The sequence below is a fragment of the Falco cherrug genome, chromosome 3 (assembly GCF_023634085.1).
Source record: "Falco cherrug isolate bFalChe1 chromosome 3, bFalChe1.pri, whole genome shotgun sequence".
Taxonomy (NCBI): domain Eukaryota; kingdom Metazoa; phylum Chordata; class Aves; order Falconiformes; family Falconidae; genus Falco; species Falco cherrug.
In genome coordinates this window covers 69969261-69988057 of record NC_073699.1, presented here as the reverse complement: position 1 = coordinate 69988057, position 18797 = coordinate 69969261, and the positions used below count along the sequence as shown (strand labels likewise).

Genomic DNA, 18797 nt, shown 5'->3' with positions numbered 1-18797 from the left:
TAGCTGGGAAAAAGTTGCACAGTAGTACTCATCACTAAAGCACGGACCGTTTTATAACACACATAAATTATAGTGGTGTTGCTTGATTTTTAGCTCTTAAATTTTTTAAGTGTTTTATCAAAGTCTCTTATATAGAGAGTCAGTTAATTGTAAGGCAGGTAGTTAGTGTTTAAATAAACGTGTTACTGTCTTACTGGGGACTGGGAGGGATAGGTAACTCTGTAACGCGCAGTGATAATGTAATAGTGAGGTAGTACATGAGGAATTCCTAGAAATAATTTGCTTTTACATCTAAGATGTTTTCTGCTGTAACAATACAATTAATGTTTAGTCTGTCTTTTTCTGAAGAGTATTTGTACCCTGATACCCAGTATCTGCCCTTTGAAAAGCTCTCATCCTCCAGTTCTGTGGACTGTGTGACGGTGCGCTTTCCTGTTTCTAGTATACAGTTTCCTGTCTTAACAAACACTTCTCAGCACTCTGAATTATACATGACAAAGATGTTACATAGAAAACCATTAAAGTGAGTTTGTTTTGTGTATCTTCTATCTTTGGAGACCAGTGTCATAACCCGGACCTTCCCACTCCATCTTCCAGTTTGGCAAGTGGGTTTCAGGGCACACTTTCTCATGGGCGTTTTTCTTCTATTGTGAAACTGCCTCCAGCGTCACTGACTTTTCCTTTCATCCACATCTTTAGTTTAATTTTGACTGCAGCACTTTCCCTGTCCTGTCTTTCACTGAACGATGGTGTGTGGTTTCAGCCATGCTTAAAGAATGCATCCCAATGTTAGTCCCGCCTTTGTGAAGTTTAGGAGTTGGTTTCTACTTGCTCAGTAAACATCCTCACCAGGCACCACCACATCACAGAGTTCATGTGCAGCTCCCTTCGTGGAGACTCTTAGCACTTTCTTTGTTGCACTTGCGTCTTTCTGGCCCAAAGTCTATATGGGGAACCCAGCTGCTGCCACAGGAGTATCTTGAGTTGCTGTCAGACCATAGGAGTGGCCAACAACTCTCCTCATAAAGTTTTCAAGATGGCATAACACTTCAGTAGTTGCAGGCAATGTTTGCTTTGCTTTTGTGGGACAGTAGCAGCAAAGTTACGCTAAGGTTGGAGAAGTAGAAGAAAGCGCTGTCCTTATGATGCTTATCTAATAAAACTGTGCAAAGACATACTTCTGAGTAGAAGTATGTTACAGTGAAACGCTGCAGCTCTGCAAACTAGCTCAACTAATGTTTAGTTCTCATCAGTTTAGTAATGTAGGTTTAAGAAGCCTAAGCACCTTTAAAATGCTCTTCCATCTTTTCATGCTCATGATTTAGTCTCATGTAGTTGAGATTGGATTCTGAAGGCATCTGTGCTTTTTTCCTCGAAAAGACAATGTAAGGTTAAAGTTGGAAGTACCTTTCAAAAAATTCTGAAATGGCTGTACCTATCCAGAAAGAGATGTGGCAGCTCAGTCCACATCTGGACTAATTTTGTAATTCCAGTTATATTACTGCACAATAAATTTTCTTATAATCTTGTCTTTGTGAACTATTGCCGTGCAAGATTTTATTGGCTAACTTCTTGGATGGCAATTGTACGTTGCTCTTGCAGTGTCAGTGCATGTCAGTCTGTCTTCAGAGTAGTTAATGAAGTTACAGCATCTCGTAATACAGCAGAATACTGGGTAGGGGTTAGCTTCATGAATCATTTCGTCCCTTGCCAGTTAGTATTTCTTCCACAGAAGCTGTGGTGTGATCACTTCTCCAGGAGATGGTTCCCTTCCTTTTGTCTTATTTGCTCTTCAGTATCAGCCTTTGTCTCAGGTTGTCAGCATCTGTGTCGGATAGGATTATTCAGTTGTCTGCTGTTCTGCTTGTTCCCATCACAAGGAGGCTTTGCGTTCCCCCGGAAGACTCCACCTGCACAGTCCCTGGGTGTTGGAGAGGGAATGTGCTCATTTCTACCTGCAGCTGTAGGGGCCTTTAGCAGCACTGAAACGAGCTTGCACTGAGAACGATGCCTGCAGCATTCTGGTAACATTATGATTTCCCACTTTAAGCATTGTCACTCGTGTCTTCATTTCGTTTCTTAATTGGGGACAGATCTATTCATGAAAGTTTATGGTGTACAGTCAGTTCAAGTTACAGAAGTGCCATGCACATGCTCCGAGCAAGAAACAATAGTTGCGAATGTACAGTAGCTTGAGAATGGAAGATGTTTTTTTTTTAAATGTTAAGTGATTCATTTGACATGACGTTTCTTCCTCACAGGTAAAATATCTTCCCCCGAGTAGTCTGCTAAAGAATAAAAATATTAACATTAGTATTTCACAGTTCCCCCATTGCCTTCTGTAGTCAACCAGAAGATCATCTCTAAAGGCTTTCTCTATGAACGAATGTTAGATAGGGCTTTTAAAGTCCCCCAGCACAGTAGCTTACAACAGTGCTACATTATAAAGTAGTTTTCTCACAGAATAATTCTAATTCCACATGTTAAAAATAGGTTCTGCATCCAGACTTTTTCAAAAATGAGCCAGCTAAATCTATATTTAGGTGTCTAAATAGGAAACCTACTTTAGGGTAGTGAACCACCAACAGGAGAAGCAGGTTTCAGCGTCACTGAAAAATAGGCCACCTATAGGGGTGTGTAAAGAAGATCATACACCCCCAGTTTTGATAATATTGGCACTGGGCTGTGTTTCATGCTTTGTTGTCAGCACCAATGGAATATAAACAAATCGTAGGGAATAAGATGTTCATTTCCTTCATAACATTATTTATTGTGGTTTCTTACTTCTACCTGAATGCTTTTTTTAAAAAAAGGAGGATGTTTTTACATCAAATGAATTTCCCATGAACTTTGGAATATTTCCTACTCTTCTTTGTGTAAAGGACAAAAAATGCTCATTACATACCCCAAGTCAATACAATCTGTGCAAAGTCATGTAGAGTCTCTTGAAATGCTGCCATGTTAAACTTACTGAATATTCTGAATATTCTTATAAATGCTAAATATCCCAATATATACATAATTAAGCTTGCTTATCCAAAATGAATATGTATCTTAATTTGGAATACACTAAGCAGCATCCAAAGACCTGATTTAGTAGGTATGAATTCGGGGAGTGTACTCCGGTTGCTTATACATGGCAAGACAAAAGCTGTCTCCCCTTCAGAGGGGTCCCTGCAACTGGGTGTATCTCCAAGCCGCTGCAGCTCTCAAAGCAAAGTTTTCCTAAAGCACAGGGTCACTGCAGGGACACTGCCTCCTGATGCTGCAGCATTGCAGCCGGAAGGCCAATTCCCAAGTGTGTTCAGTAGCCCAGGAGTCAGTCTGTAGCCTGCTTTTGCAAAATGGTGACAGCAGCGGTAGCGATCTCTAGTACATATGCCTTGCATTTAACTTCTGCTGCTGCATTTTTAAAAACATAAAAACTTGGCCCGCTTTAGGAATATAGTTTATCTTCTCTCCATGCTGTGTCAAACATTATGCTCTAGAAATTTTAAGGGCCAAGTAATTGGGTGTTCAAAAGGTATGATTTGGTGGTCAGCAATGAAGGAGGAGTTCCGTCTAATTGCGAGTATATGTGTGTGAAGCATATTTTCAGTGCTGGAGGCAGAGACACCAAGTTCTCTGCCTTTTGTGCAAGTGAAACAAGTGAAACCTCCAAACTCCAACCTTTTCCTTCTCTGGAAAAACACCCTTTTACTCACAGAAAATAAATTAAAAGTTACAGTCCAGAAAAAAAATGGAACTGTTGGTATCGTGGGTATCTCTGGCTGAAGCTTTCCCTGTGCCAGAAGGCAGCGATGGTCTTTTCTGTGAAAGACCTGTGGACACCACAGTTCTTAGGCTTCATTCACTGGAAAGAGAGGCATGCAATGTAGCTCCTGCGTGACAGGGGTAAAATTCTTTCATAAGCCTTAATTTTCTCCACTGTAAGTATTTTAAAATATTTCTTGCAATGTTCAATACTTGAGATAGCGCAAATGTGAATAGTCAGAATTTGGGGGATAGACAGATTGGAAAAGAGCCATCAAGAGAACACTATTATATATATACACATACATACACACACGCGCGCGTGTATAATGTAAAGGAGCTTGGGGGAAAGGCTGAGGGCAACTTTGGAGAGAAGGGAGGAGCGCAAAAAACCCCAACAAACCAACCAGGTTAGAAGTTTATTTAAACCATTGGTTTCTGAGTTCAGTTGGTTTATTTTTGTTTTTGGGGTTGTTTTTTTTTTTTACTTGAAATTTTAGCACTGTCTGTTAGAAGTCCTAATTATGACATTTGTTCGTATGAAATGTCTTGCCCCAGTTCCTTGCAGAGTTTCTTCTTAAGATCATGATTAATAGTTCAGTCCTCATTATTGCAAACGTTATTTTTAAATAGTTATTCTGAGAACAAGAATTCCATTAATCAAAATAATAGATAATGAACAAATAAATGGCAACCTAATTTATCTCGTTCATACATATGGAGATTATAATGCAAACAATCAAGGAACCGCAGAGGCTGCTATATTGGCATCTGAGTAATGCACATGTACTGTATGTCCGTTAGTTTGAGCATTATAGATAGGATTAGCAGCTGTAGTTCTTGTCCCAACACTTTCCCCTTGCCAGCAAACCGGAGCAGTATCTGTGCTCCAAACTGGTCATTGCAATTTATTTCAACATCACGCAGTAATCTGTCTGCAATATATTAACATGCACATAAACTGATTTTTTTTCCTGTTAAGTGGTGAAAAGCCCTAGAAGTTGGTATGAAAGCAGCTTTTGGCATGGAAGCTATAGGTTTCACTTAAAGATCTGCTGGTTTTCCCCTTTAAAATGCTGAAAGTGAAGAAAACCTGCTTTTTAAAATGGTAAAGGTTTCGCTTTAGGAAGGATTCAATCCAGCTACGTATCAGCTGGTTCAGAATCTGACTGCCCCTTGAGCTGGTGTGAGTACAAGGGGGTGAGCTACTGGCTGGGCTTTGGCACATGTGGAGCTTAGGTGCTGTTTCCCAGTGAAACTGGGAGGACAGCCGTGGATCAGAGGGGTCCACCCACCACCACCACCCACCCACCCACCCACCCACCACCACCAGCCGCCCATCTCTGCCTTCCTGCCAGGCAGGAGGATGGTTTAGCTGTTTTACAGGTCCCTTGTGCTGCGTGGTCCGTGGGCCGGTGGTGCCCAGACTCACAGGGCATCCCTCCACTGCCCAGGCTATCCATCCCCCGAAAGTGCTGCTCTTTACACCCCTTTCTTCAGTTCTTACCCAGGGAAACCGGGCCAAGGCGCCTGCCATCCCCTCCCCTCCCTCCCTCCTGCCCTGGCTCGGCAAAACCCTGCTGCACTCCCCCGTGTATGTAGAGCTGGTTCGATACGAGACGTTTTAATGATGAATGCCTCCTCCTGGAATTGTGGCTCTGTCTCTCAGGCATGATGCAGCCGTGCAAAAATGTAAAGCATCTTTCTTGGTTTACTGCAGGAAATTCAGCATCCAACTAAGGAAGTTTTATCACATCTCTCATTCAGTTACTGTTTCCTACATTTCAAATATACTGTGGTCTGTACAGCAGCTTTTTTTTTCTTTAATTTTGTTGCAAATCTTTCCGACTTAAAGCAAACTTTGACTGGTAAATGTCATGAATCTCGGGCCAGGTTTAATTAGGAATTTTCTAAATCTATTAACAAAAGAGATGCACTTAATACATTATGTCAACCAGAGCTGGGCTTTCTTTAGCTATTTCGAGGGCTGCCATAGGCACAGCTTGAAACTTGCTTGGATTTTACATGGGTGCCGTATTTTATGTTGCATTAATTTAAAATGGTCTGTTTCACTTCATCAAGACTTTAGCTTAAGGATAATGCATTTATGTAAGATTAATCTTGCCATGTTGTTTTAGGATCAGGATTGTAAACTGCATTGTTCTGACAGTGATGTTCTAAATGTCATTTTAAAGCTTTTCTTGGGAGCTGCAGGCTCCAACTTATTAATGATGTTATCTTTAATTTCACTTGATTTTAGAATATCCCTGCTTTTTTGTTCAACGTGGTAATTATTCATGAAAATTGGCTAAAAAAATAAAAAGGAAGATGACAAGGCGGGGGGTGGGGGGAAAGCTGCCTTAGCATTTGGCAGACCTGCACAAGAATTCAGTTTTTATTCTTTTAGCTGCCTCTGTGACCTCAAGCTTCAGCCTTTTTAAAATGCTGATCTAGTTAGGAATCCCTTTTGGCTACCACAAAATTCTGCTTTTTGGGGGTTTCTTCTTCCCCTCCTTGTTCTCAACCTTTTTTGCACTGCTCCGTCAGACGCTCTTACTTGCTCTTCTAGTCCATCAGGGACTTTATGTGGGCCTGACACACTTTGCTCTTGCTGGAGATGCTTACAAAAAATCCCCAAACTTCTGATGTGGTGGGCCAAAATTAATGTATGTCATGCTAATAAAGGGTAACGAACGCCAGCAGGACTTGCTGGAGGGTTTGCGCATGGGAGCAGAGGGAATGAGCTTTTCCTTGTGTCATGCTTCTTGCAGGGGGGCGACCACGGTGTTGCGGAGGTCACCCACATGCATCTCCGGAAGGGAACCTAAAGCCCCAGCGGAGGAGCCCCCGCGCCAGTGGCCCCCACCCCGACGGGCAGCACCAGCAGTCCCCCGCGCAGCCACCCCCTGCTCCGGCAGCTGCGGAGCAGCCTCGCCGCCAGCCATCGCCTCACCCGGAGCTGCTGCGCGAGACTGAAACCAGCGCTCTGCAAGGAGGGGGGTGCCTCTGCGCTGTTAATCATTTTAAAATAAATGAAGATGCTACACAAGATATATATAAATTGACGTACTAATCAGTCCCATGGTTCCTTATTTCCTTTATAATAAACAGTGGAGTTGGCAAGCACTGTGGCAGCACAAGGCATCTATATTAATCAAGAAGAAGTTTGAGACACTGGAAAAATTAAACTTTATGTGATTTGGACAGCATGAAGAAGTTAAGCACTGTAACAAAAACCTCCCTGATGCTCACAATGACTATTTGATACATTTGAAAAACAGCAGAGGATTTGAGAGCTGAAGAAGTATTAATTAATGAAACTGCCACTGCCTGTCATGCTGAAAAGCAAATTAGAAAAAAACAAAACCAGAGAGAGGAAGAATGGGGGGTGCAGGAAAAAGGTGGCATTCGGTGCTGAGAAAGCAATGCTTGATGAAGGATTAAAGGGACTGAAGAGAAAGACCGTCATTCTGCAATGGTTTGTTTCATTACAGTTTGGGGACCACTTGCATTTCTAGTGCTCTTGCTCTTGACTGCGCACCATTAATAGTATGTGAATATGGAAATTGAAACACTTCCAGAGAAAAGCTTCTATTCTGCTTTGGAAAAGAAAAGCTAGTCGAACACTAAGAAAAAATCAGGCTTCTGTGTTTTACTCTCAGGACCTTTTTTTGTAACAGGGCTACTTTCTTCAACCTGATCACAAAGGAAGTCTTCACGTTTCAAAAAAAAAAAAAAAAAAAGAAAAAAAAAGAAAATGCTCAGCTGTCTTAACGCCGCTGATCTGTATGTTTAGAAGAGAAACAGTGTCACTGAACAAGTTCAGGGAGCTCTGGGCCTGTAAGGTACTCTCTGCTCCTGTGTTTGGTTCAGCAAGCCAGCTACTGCTCCTCCTTGAGCCCAGTGACGTTTTGGAAAGACAAGGAACTTCTTTTGTGGTGGCAGGTTAATGTTCATATAAATGTGTCGTGTCTTGTACTTGGTGATCACTGGTGGTGTTAGGAAAAAAAAGAAAAAAAAAAAGCTTTATATACCTCTTCTACAGTAACTCTTTAACTGCAAGTTTTCAAGGTGGGGTTGTGGCACATAACAGGTTCTTAAACCATGCAGTGCAAGCAATTAAAAATGTATTCCACAGATATAAATATTTTCTTTTCTTATTGCTGTGACACTATGTGTGATGGTAATATTTCTGAGAGGTTCAGATTTTGCACATATAATTTTATGCATTATCAAAAGTTACTGCTGCCTTGAAAGAAAATGTTCTGTGAAAATTTTTGCAAAAGCTTTACTAGTTTGTTTTTTTTTTTTTTTTAAATTGTAACATTTTGTAAAGGCAGGAAATGGATTAAAAAAAAAAACCTAGCATGCTAAATATATTTTTCAAAAAAGCAATAATTTTACATGTACAGAAATGATGCTAACCTTTAATACAGGTGAGAGCAACAGTTTACTTAATACAATAATGGAATAGTGCTGTTTTTGTAGAAATGGGCTTCTGACACAAAGATTTGTTTTTAAAAAAAAAAGCAGAAAAAACCTTGAAGCGTGATCTTTCTGTTCTAACAGTTTTGGTGGGTGGGGGGGTTGCTTTTTTTAAAAATCTAGTCAGTAATTGGTTCTGGATACTACTTGTTACTTGTTTTAAATACTTGACAGGTTTTGTTACTTTGCAACACTTGCAACAATGCAAATTAACTTTCTTATGTATTTTTTTTTAAACTAGTTTTTTCCTTATGCTATTACACCAGATGTATACCAGAAATCTCTGTAAGTCTCGGTGTAGTTAGGAATGTCTGTGCAAGTACTTAAAAGTGACTGTAATTAACTGTTCTGTGAAGTTATTTTGAGGGAGGTCGCATAGACACATTCCATTGTACACCAAAAAAAAAAAAAAAAAAAAGAAAAAAGGAGAAAAAAAAGAAAAAAAAGAAAAAATGAAATATTTTGCTGTGTTGCTTAATGATTATTATTTTGGGTTTGCACTAGCTTTCTTGGTTTGTTTGTTTTGTTTTGTTTTTTTGTTTCACTTTTGTTTTGTTGCTTTTCTGAGTCATATTTTCCATGAGTGAAAGTAATGGTGACAGTTCAGGAATGCACAAAAGCTAGTTGCTTAGCCTACTTGTTTGTGTTTTAGTTATTAAAAACGCCTATGTACCCAAAATGGCACGAAAGTGTAGTGTACATTTGTAATTTCTTTTTTTTTTAATTGTATTTTTTTGGGAAGCTGATCTAGAAAGTCCGAGTTAATATTTAGAGCCAAAAGCTTCTTTCTGGAACTTTTCTTCCAGAATCTCTTGACAGAGAAGCTAGTGCTGTCACTGCCATTACCAGGGTACTAATCAGCAAAGTTTACAATCATAATTTAGGTCCATGAAGAACAACAGTAGGGGAAATCAGTTTAAATAATTATATGCTGCGTATAGCACAGAAATGAGGTTTTCAATTAAACAAGAAATAAGAGTGGGTGGGGGAAAGCCAACCTTAAAGACCGTTTCAGAAGCGAATCCCATGATTTCTGTTTTCTTCTTTATCACTGTATTGTATTGATTTGTTATTTTAGTTAGGCCATAGTATTTAAAATGAGTTGTGTTCCTTATTTATTTAGTCAGTGGGCTTTGATCAGCTCTTTTAAGCAATGTGATAACTTTTTTTGGCATGACACGCTCCTGTAAAGCCCTTTTATGACTGTTACAGGGACTTTCTACTACCTCTACCAATCTACTGTTTCTTCTTCTTAACAGGTTTTTATGGTGTTGCAAGTCTAATGTAACTTAGACAATAAAGGGTTTGATTATCTACGCTGCAGATTCTCAGTGTATCTGCCATCTCTCTCTGTCTTTCTCTCTCCCTCTCTCTGGTTTTTGTGTGGTTTATTATAGCTGGAGTGTAGAAGATCTTCTTTATTATAGCTAAAGTGAAAGAAAGACTTCCTTGCCAGAGTGGTTTTGTATCCTGAATGGTGTGCACTGACCGAAAGTCGAACTTGGAGAAACTTTTTCCATGGAGCTAATCAGCTACTACATTGCCATCGTGCTGTTGGAATTCTTGAAATTCCTTCTGTCAGAAATGCTATGAATAAAACAGTACATACTGCAAAATGGAAAGCAAATTAGAAAGCCAAAACAGTTTTTAGTTTTGTATTTCAAAACCACTTAAAGTCCTTACTGAAAAGCCTTAGTGCAAATTGCAGCCCCCATCCTATGGAAGACTCTGCTTGTATGAGAACTACTAGTTAAGAAAATTATCCTTTGGGAAATGGCATCTTCTTGTTGGTGCAAAAACGTGTTCCACTATTAACTGTCAGATAAAAAATCTGTCACTGGAGGGATTTTCAGGTGTTGGCATCATGCATGTTTTGTGGTAATCCCTGTAGATGTGTTGCTGCCTTCTAGTGCTTTGGGGTACTGCATGTGGTGGAGGCCATACATATGTTTGTCGTGCCCAGCACATCAGAGTGTGCGTGACGTTTTGAGCCATTGTACAAAATTGTGTACAAAACTAGTGGGAGTGGATCCCCCTGTTTCCTTTTTTCATGCTCAAAAGGTTTGTGACCAGGCCTGTGTTCGGTTTTGTTCTCCTTCCTTGCAGTATTCCGATGCTGGGCTACTTAAACTGTATGTATCTCAGGCAGCTCCAACAGGATTGCTAGAATTCATTGATATATTTGGGGCTTTCCCAAAAAAGCAATCTTGTTGCAAGAAGAGTTGGAACAAAGCAGGAGGTAACTTTTTTATTAAGTTCTTGCTACGTAAAATGTGTTGGGTTAAAAGTAGGAAAGGTTGCATTTTATGTCAAGTCAAATTTCCCGCTCCTGCTGCAAGCCAGTATTTTTAAGCCAGCAGTTCTGTGGAGAGCACTGAATTGCATAGAGTCCTTTTCCCTTGTGCTCTCTCCTTTCTATTTCACTGTGTTTGACAGCCCCATACTTCAGGGCAGTCCAATGTTCAGAGGCAAATCTCATGGGGATTCACTGGGAGCTTGTAGGTAAGGAAAGCCTGCTTGATCCCAATATTTAGAGAGTAGCTCAAATGAAATAGAGTATGTTAATATATACAAAAATTCTTTCCACTTCAGTTTTTCATTATAAATTATGAAGTGATCGTTTGTGGAGCAGCTCGGGTTGTAAAACAGTTGAAGATCAGTGAAAGCATAGACATACTCCCCTATTAGCTGCTTTCTGTGGGGCTGCATGTGTGCTAGCGTTCTCGAGAGGAACTACAACCATGTGTTGATGTCCTTAGCTGTCAAGGTAGACAGTAGCTGTTGAAAATTTATTTATCTTTTTTTCTTCAACTTCATTAGCACTGCCTTTGAGAGAAAGGAAGAAAGACCAAAAGAACAAAAAACAACCCTAAACCCCAGAAAAAAATTGCCCTTAATTTGAGGCTGGTGGACGAAGGGCAATCTGTAGATGGGAAGAAAAAAAAAATCCCTGTGTGTTGGGTATAAACAAGTATTTCCAAACTGGTTACCTGTTACTAGTCAAAATGAGGGACTCTTGCTATTGAGAGAGAAAAAGATGATGTGTTGGGATTAGGAAGCAGGCGCAGAACGGGCGATTGTTTCATTGTGCCTTGGGTAGAGGGATCAAGAGCATTAACATGACCCAGCTGTATAGGTTTGAATACTGAAGTGGATGTTGCCCATAGGGCCATAAGAAAAGGAGATGGAGAAAGCACGTGAAAGATCAGTAAGAGGCTGTTTTGACCCTCTGAAATTCAAGTAAGGAGACAGAAGGCAGTGTCTGAGAAAGGCCACAGCTGAGGCCAGGACCAAGGCGAAGCCAGGACCGGAGCGAGAAGTTTAGAGGAGACTTGCCAGAGTGGAAGCATTGCCAAAATGTGCAAAGTCAACATTGTGAGAGATCAGAAGGATGTGGAGATGGAGCAGAAACTCTGAAACCTAACCAAAAGAGGTCTGTGCCCATTGCAAAGGGCTTCCATTTGGATGAAGGGGAGGGGAGGAATACGGAGGCAGTGTCTGGGGAGATGGATTGGAAACATCAGTAAATAAGCACAGAATTTAAACTCAGTGGATCATCTTTTGCTGCAAAAATGTCCTTTTGTGGTATGAGCCTGAATGATGTTCTGACAGAAAATACAGGAATGCCCTTTTGGATCTTTACTCTCTTGACTGATGGATGAACCAGAGATAGGACTATAATTGTGAGTCCAGCTGAGGCTGGACTGAAGGGTCTCTCCAATACCCAGGGCATTTTGAAAAACATACTGCTCTTTTCAAGAAACAAGCAGACTGATCAGCCCCAAGCAGGAGGGAAAAAGGGAAAAACCACAAGGCAGGCAAGAAGGCGCAGTGTTTTAAGCAGATGCTGAACTGGAGCAATCCTTTGAGGATGCTAGAGGGTACATTCAGATAGCGTTCTCTAATACAGAATATTTTAAGATGCCTCATAGTATATTGGATAAAAGAGCTGGGGATGCTCAAAGCTGTTAAGAAAAAATGTCCGGTATTAAAATGGCTTCAGACACTTGGCTGTCTCCTTTGTGAAATCCTTTGTATCTCAAATCTAAGTTGGGGTTCATGTAAGATCAGTGCAGATGGCTGGATTTGTTTGTTCCTGTGTCATCAGTGTTATCTACAAAGGTGAGTTACTTGTCAAGAGTTTAGAAAATGTGAGGTACCCATGTTCCTGTTCTGTAAGTGAAAATCTTTGCATGTCATACTTCATCATCATCAACCGAAGTACCACAGGAATCTTAGAAGATTTGTCAAGGCAGAGAAAAATGACTATTTATTTTCTAAATATTTCTTATTCTGGTATGACATAAAATAAAAGGGACGCTGGCCCTCCAGTTGATCTTACTTCCAGAATGCAACTTACTTTTCTGGGAAAGGGCAGTGTTGTGCCTTGCTTGAGACAATTAACGAGCCACTAGTGGTTTCTGAAACCTACGGCTTGCCACAGAGCACTGGAGCAGTGCTCTGATAAACCTGCTTCTGCTAGGGACCGCCCTTGATGGTAGATTGAGAACTGAACCATTTCTGGCTTTTACCACAAGCTTTCATGAGTCATGCTGGTGGTGCAGGGACGCTGGGTCTGGGTCTGTTCTTCCAGATGGGAGCCAGTGGTGGGACGTCAGTGAGATCAGCTCACCCATGGAGGACCGTGGACTTAAACGGTAACCAGTCTGCTGTCTACTGCTTTCTCAAACTTTTCTTCTTCATGTGTTCCTCTCCATCCTTAGAGAACACAGATGCAGGTGGATGCTTGCATCATGGAGTAGGTGACATCTGCAGAGCAGTGGTGGGAAGAGTTTCTGCCAGTAAGAAGTCCACATCAGGTGTTTGCCAAGAATCCCGTCCCCTCTTGCTGGGGTTTCTTCGTTGCCTCTCCTGTCAGATGGCAAATCAGTTGTTGTGTGGCCATGCTCCCAGAAATGCACAGAAGCTTGCTGTGGACATGGGAATGATTGCTTTTTCCCACTTTTTTTTCACTGACAGAGTACAGAGCATCCCTGGACTGCATTGTTAGAGAGACAGTCTGGAGGAAGCCTAGTGCAGACGCAGTATTAAGTGCATTTTGTACCTGCAGGAATAATAGATCTACTGGCAGGCTCTAGGTCAGGGGTCCTCAAACTTTTTAAACAGGGGGCCGGTGCGTGGATGCAGTGGCAGGCAGTCATCTGCGGCTGCTGGGTTTCCCCCCTCAACCCCGGCCGGGGGGGTTGGGGGAGGGGGGGGTTCTGTAAATACCAGGGGCCGGATTGAGGACCCTGGGGGGCCATAGTTTGAGGACCCCTGCTCTAGGGGCTTTTTGCAGTGGCAGATTTGTGGCAATTTCTAACTAGAAGGTGGAATGACGTGGAAATTTGCTCAGGTGCTCGGTCTGTTGTTGCTCACCATCCCTGCCTTGAGGGCACAAGGCAGCCTGCTGCCACTGGCCCTGCGCTGGTGCTGGGGACCGTGCACTTGCTGCTTCTCCAGCAGAGACACGTGGGCATGGGTCTTCCTTGGGCTCCCTTCCCTGACCCGCTTGCTTTCCCAGCTCACAGCCAGCAAGCAGAGGGAAGCTCAGCTCGCTCATGTCCCATGAGCTGCATCCACAAGACAGAGCCCTGAAAGGGATCGGGACTAGCTGGAGCCCTGCCATTGAGGAGGGTGTCTCTGCTTTGCCACAGCTACATTTTGGTTTTCTGTGTTTTGTGCCAAGCATACAATGGGAGCAGCCCAGGAGCGGCCCCAAGCTTCTTTACCTGGGGAAGTGTTCCAGGCCTCACTGGGGGACCCTGCGCGTGATGAGCAACTGAAGCTCTGGGCAGTGACTTCTGGAAAGGCTCACTGCAGCTCTTGCCTTCGCCCGGGGCAAGTAAGGGCTCCCCGACACTGGCCAGGGGTCATCGATGGGCAGAAGTGGCCTGCAGGGAGCCTGTGGGAGCTTCCTGGGCTAGGCTGAGTGCAGCACTAGGGTTAAATCAAGCAGACCCAAATGAAATTCCAGTGGATTCACCATTTGTTATTGCTGAAGATGGCCTGATGGGTGATTTTATAGACCTAGTTCTTTGCCCAGTGTTGTATGTGATGTTTGACAAAGCAATTTGCCAGTTAGTGTTGAGGGTAGGGGAAGGACAGGTAGTGAGCGAGTGTCAGAAATGACATAGGCTTTTCACTCTCTGCTGGCGAGGCTGACACACTGTTTATGGGCTGCTCCATTTCCTGCACTGCCCCTGGAAGTTTTAGCACTTTCAGGGTTAGAAATGTCTAAGGAATTCCCTGCAAAGTTACTTAAGTTATTTTCATTTTGTCTCCTCTGACAGCACATGATAGGAGAAATTACTTGTCTTGTAAGGTGAGGCAAGTAGAAGGGGGAATAGTCCAAGCGGCAGAAGTGTTGCTGTCCTAAATGCTATTTTTCAGAGCATGACTTTAAATTATTGGGTAACTGAGTATGTTCTCCTTTGCATTGGTTCTGTTAAATTAACAGTGACTTTAAAATGGGGCACAGCTGGAGGCGCCATTAAACCCACCTTAATTTTGTTTCTCAAGTTGTATTTTCTGAGTATTTTGCAGAAAACGAGTCTTTGGGAGTTTTTAGAAAAGAAAAAAACAAGCTCTTGGGGTTAGAGAAATGATTTTGACTGTAGCCAGAGTAAAGCGCTTCAGGAATTTAAACTTGCAAGAAACAGGTGAGCACTGAGGTGGCAGGGGAAGAAGCACCAAGTCTGTAAACCTGGCTGGGTGTTGACTCGGCCATGTTATGGCTGGTTTGGTAAATGTGGCTCCAGGGTGTACAGGTGGCTTGTAGGGCCTCTGATATTTTTTCATACTGCTTTTGGAAGATTTTTTTTGTAAGATTACAGTTTCCTTTATTATATAAAGGGCCTCTTAGGTAGGTGTCTGTCGGTGCTCGGTGTGTTATGGTAAGAGGTATTTTGCAATGCAGAAGCTGCACGTGGGTTGCCATGCAGAAGTGACTCTGAGCTGGGCTTGAGGGCAAATTCACTCTCTGCTCACCTCATTTAACTGGTTGAATGCCTTTATGCCGCCTGGCAAACGAATTGCTGCTTTGAGAAGTGAGGTGCAATGCACAGGGGACACACACAGTGCTCTAAAGTCATTACCTGCCACGGGGATGGGCCCAGGCACTCTTGGGTTTTAGTCAATCTGCCCTGAACTTCTGCTCTTACTGCAACCAAGATACGAAACAAGCGGTGCTGGCTAGGTGGTGGACATTGCTTGCCACAAGGGCAGGTAGGATGTGTAGGCAGTCTGGCTTCGGGCTGAGCCTAGGCCGCCTACCAGGGCAAGTTAGATGTGAGAGAGCAGGATTCCACAGCCCAGTTAAACGCATAGGTGTGTGGGAAGCTATGGAGGAGCCTCAGCCCGCACAGCTCCGCATAGTGCGGTGTGCTGGGCCACAGCAGTGCCTGAGGGGTGCGGTGACAATCTCTCCACTGGGCTGGTACAAAGGAAGAGTAGCTGCTCACTGCCCTACAGGCACTTGTAAGTTGTGTCCTTTGTATCCTTCCAAAAGATGCTCTAACAGGAGGATGTTGGGCTGAGTGGGGGTCTGTGGAGGCACAAGAACTTGACAATCTTAACTGGCCCAGGTAAATGTGGAAAGTTTGATACTTTGCTGTTTCTATAGAGCCTTTAATGGTGGTTTTTAATTATTCTTGTCTATCTGTGAGTCCATATCACTTCTGTACTGTTGGAAGGATGCAAGCTGTTTCTGGGAAGAGACTGAAAGCCTTTGGAGTTCTCCATCCTTTGCCAACGTTTAAAAAGGGCAAACTATCTTCTCCCCACCTGCATGTATTTGAAGCAACAGCATTAACTTCAAGGGGATTTTTGCATAGATGCATGGCTGATTGTAAGGACACATTTGTTTTCCAGTCTATGATGCACTGCACGGAAATTTGATATAGGCCTATTTACATAGTTATTTTATGAAGGGAAGGGGTTAGAACAGGGACTGCAGGACGATTGCAAAACGGTCCTGCTCCCTACCCACATCTGGGGAAACTGACACCCGTCCTAAAGCCAGGCTTTAGCTAAATGAAGAGATTAGTGTGAAGCTGATGTCATACGTGAGCTCATAATGTTTTTAACTGAAGTTACTTGTTTTGGCAAAAAATCCCCCATCTTATTAAAAAAAAAAACCACCAAAAAAACCCCAACAAAAAACTTGCAATAAAGCAGTCTCAGAAGATGGAGGTAAACAGGTGTAGTTGTCCCAGTAAATCAATTGCAAAGAAGCAGTGAAAATGATACTTAATATACTTTAAATGATTTGGCTTTAGTATGGAAATGATACCAGTTGAAGTGAAAGCAATACTATCTACGTGGGAAAGTGGCATTGAAATATTCTTTCTTTCTGTCGCCTTTTGTCAATAGGAGAGGCTTGAATTATGCATTAGCAGGCTGTAGTTATGGAAGATAATACAGCAAGGTTATGAACCCAGAACAAAAGAAGGGGAAACTAGGTTCAACTTGGTAATATATCACTTGGAACATATATAAATGGTTATAATGCTTTGCACATTATAAAGGCAGTAGTCACATATTTAAATGAGAACAGAGCCATTGCTTCAAGATTTTCTTCAAATATTAATTTGGGCATTGTAATTAGTTCTTCTTGGGAAGCCTTGCAATGTTCAGTATGTTTAGAGTTTTTTGAAATATTCTAGGAAATTACTTTTAAGTAGATGTACTTGAGATGTAGGATTTTACATAGATACTGATTTGTAATCACATAAATGAAATTCTGAATTGCTGGCTGTGAACAGTCATCTCTTGAAATGGGTGCGATCTGTGGACAGAGATGGCCAAAGCAATACTAATTCTAAATACCAAATATTTGGAGGAGAAGCCGTAAGTGAAGAATTATTCACAGGATTTTTTTTTTTCACATCATTAATTTTTTTAATAATGTGCTTTGCTCCCTAAATTGACAAAGAGAAAGGGAAGCAAAAATCTGTCGGCTAATCAATTTGCTATCTGCTGGTAGTTACAAAACGGCGCATTTCTGCAAAGCCTTTCCCCTGAGTGACATCCAGCTGCTGTTGCCTGCTGCATGCTGGTGCTTCTCCCAACCCTGGGATCTGCCCCAGCCCACGAGGCCTTGTCCACCCCTGCCATTGCAGGGTGCTTGTCTGCAGCAGTGGGGGAAACGGAGAAACCTGCACTTAAGCCTGACTTCATCAGCCCCGGGTTTATGGGTTATGTTGCTTTGTATATATACGGGAGGTGCACCGTTGCCAGGTTGGTTTTCTTTGGATCTAGAGGGTTGCTTTCCAGTTCTCAATGATGGAGCTGCACAGGGTGGGGGGACATACAGGGGGACAAGAGCTGCTGTTGAAACATCGTGTTTCCCAGTGATCAAAGGGATAGTTCAGCTGGTGATCCTCTGGGCCCGGGGGGATGGGGTGACCCTGAGAGTTTCCACAATGCCCTTGGCTGCCCCACCATGAGTGGCGCTTGGGCAGACGTTGGAGCTGGGTCCACTCAGAGTCCTTCTTCTTACCCACATGGAGCAGATTCGCTTCACAGTTGACATGGAGCGGGGAGGCTGCTGTAAGCCCATGGAGATACGGCCTTTCCTTTTCTTGTTCAGCTTTGGAGGCAGGTTGGAGCCTGGCTTCCCTGGTCTTCCGTGCTGGGCTATGGGCACCGCCAGCCCTCGCTGTGCTGCTGCCCGCGGGCACCCACACAGCCACCTCCTGCGCCCAGGTGTGCTCTGCTGCTGAGGCTGTCTGCCCGCCTCCGGCAGCGCAGGGAGGAAGGATTGCATGGGTTTTGTGCTGTTGCTAATAATGTAGCCAAAATTTAATTATTTTCTTAAGTAGGATATTTGTGTTTGGTTTTTTTTAAAAGAGAATTATGGACTTTGAAAACACAGTCTTCTGATGGCTGAAGCTGTTTACTAAATCAGTGAGAGACATCTGATGTGCACTCACAGTTCCCTGAGCTGTATCATTAAATAAGTATAAGTTAACCAACCTTCAGTCCACTGTTATTTGCTTTTAATCACAGCTGAGGAGCCGCTTAAGAAAACTCTTGGGAAAAGCAAACCGTTTCTTGAAGAGAGGAATAGGGAGTCCAAGGTAAGCATTTACCAGTTGCCAAGAATCTTTAGATCCATTTAGTGTCTCATTATTTGGTGAATAAACCACCTGGCATTGCTTAGAAAAACATCAGTATAATTCCTTTCCAAGACAGACCTAATTGTATAGCAGTGTGTGGCCATTATTTTCTTCCACACCCAATCTGAGACTGGGAGCGTATGCCATATAGTTTCATTCTCTTTTTGTTTCAAAAACAATGTCCTTAAAAATGAATAATTGTGGGGAAATGGTACTATGTTTGGCTACTCATGCTAACTGCCTTGCTTAAGAAAGGTGCCAGCTGAATCCTTACAAAAGAAGTAAAAATACACACACTTGCCCCAGCATTATTGTGCTTTGCAATGAATGGTATGATGAGGAAAACAGAGGAGACTTTGGTTTTGTCCTTTGTGCCGTTACTTTTTGGGCTGATAGATGAGGGCTCCATCATCTTGAATTAGTCATAAAGAAGTGTCT

The 18797-nt window shown here is 42.5% G+C and overlaps 1 protein-coding gene across 4 annotated transcripts in view; it reads left to right on the top strand.

The window, feature by feature from the left end:
- Nucleotides 1-18339, top strand: part of ZNF516 (zinc finger protein 516) — a 114250-nt gene extending 95911 nt beyond the window's left edge. For 2 of the 4 annotated variants that reach the window (XM_055704630.1, XM_055704631.1), the window contains exon 5: nt 6525-7511. In XM_055704630.1, coding sequence (XP_055560605.1) covers nt 6525-6826 — 302 coding nt within the window. In that variant the 3' untranslated portion in view covers nt 6827-7511. Of the gene's footprint in view, nt 1-6524; nt 7512-18249 lie in introns of those variants that run through there. The other 2 variants (XM_055704632.1, XM_055704633.1) reach the window with 2 other exon arrangements.
- Nucleotides 18340-18797: the final 458 nt, after the last annotated feature.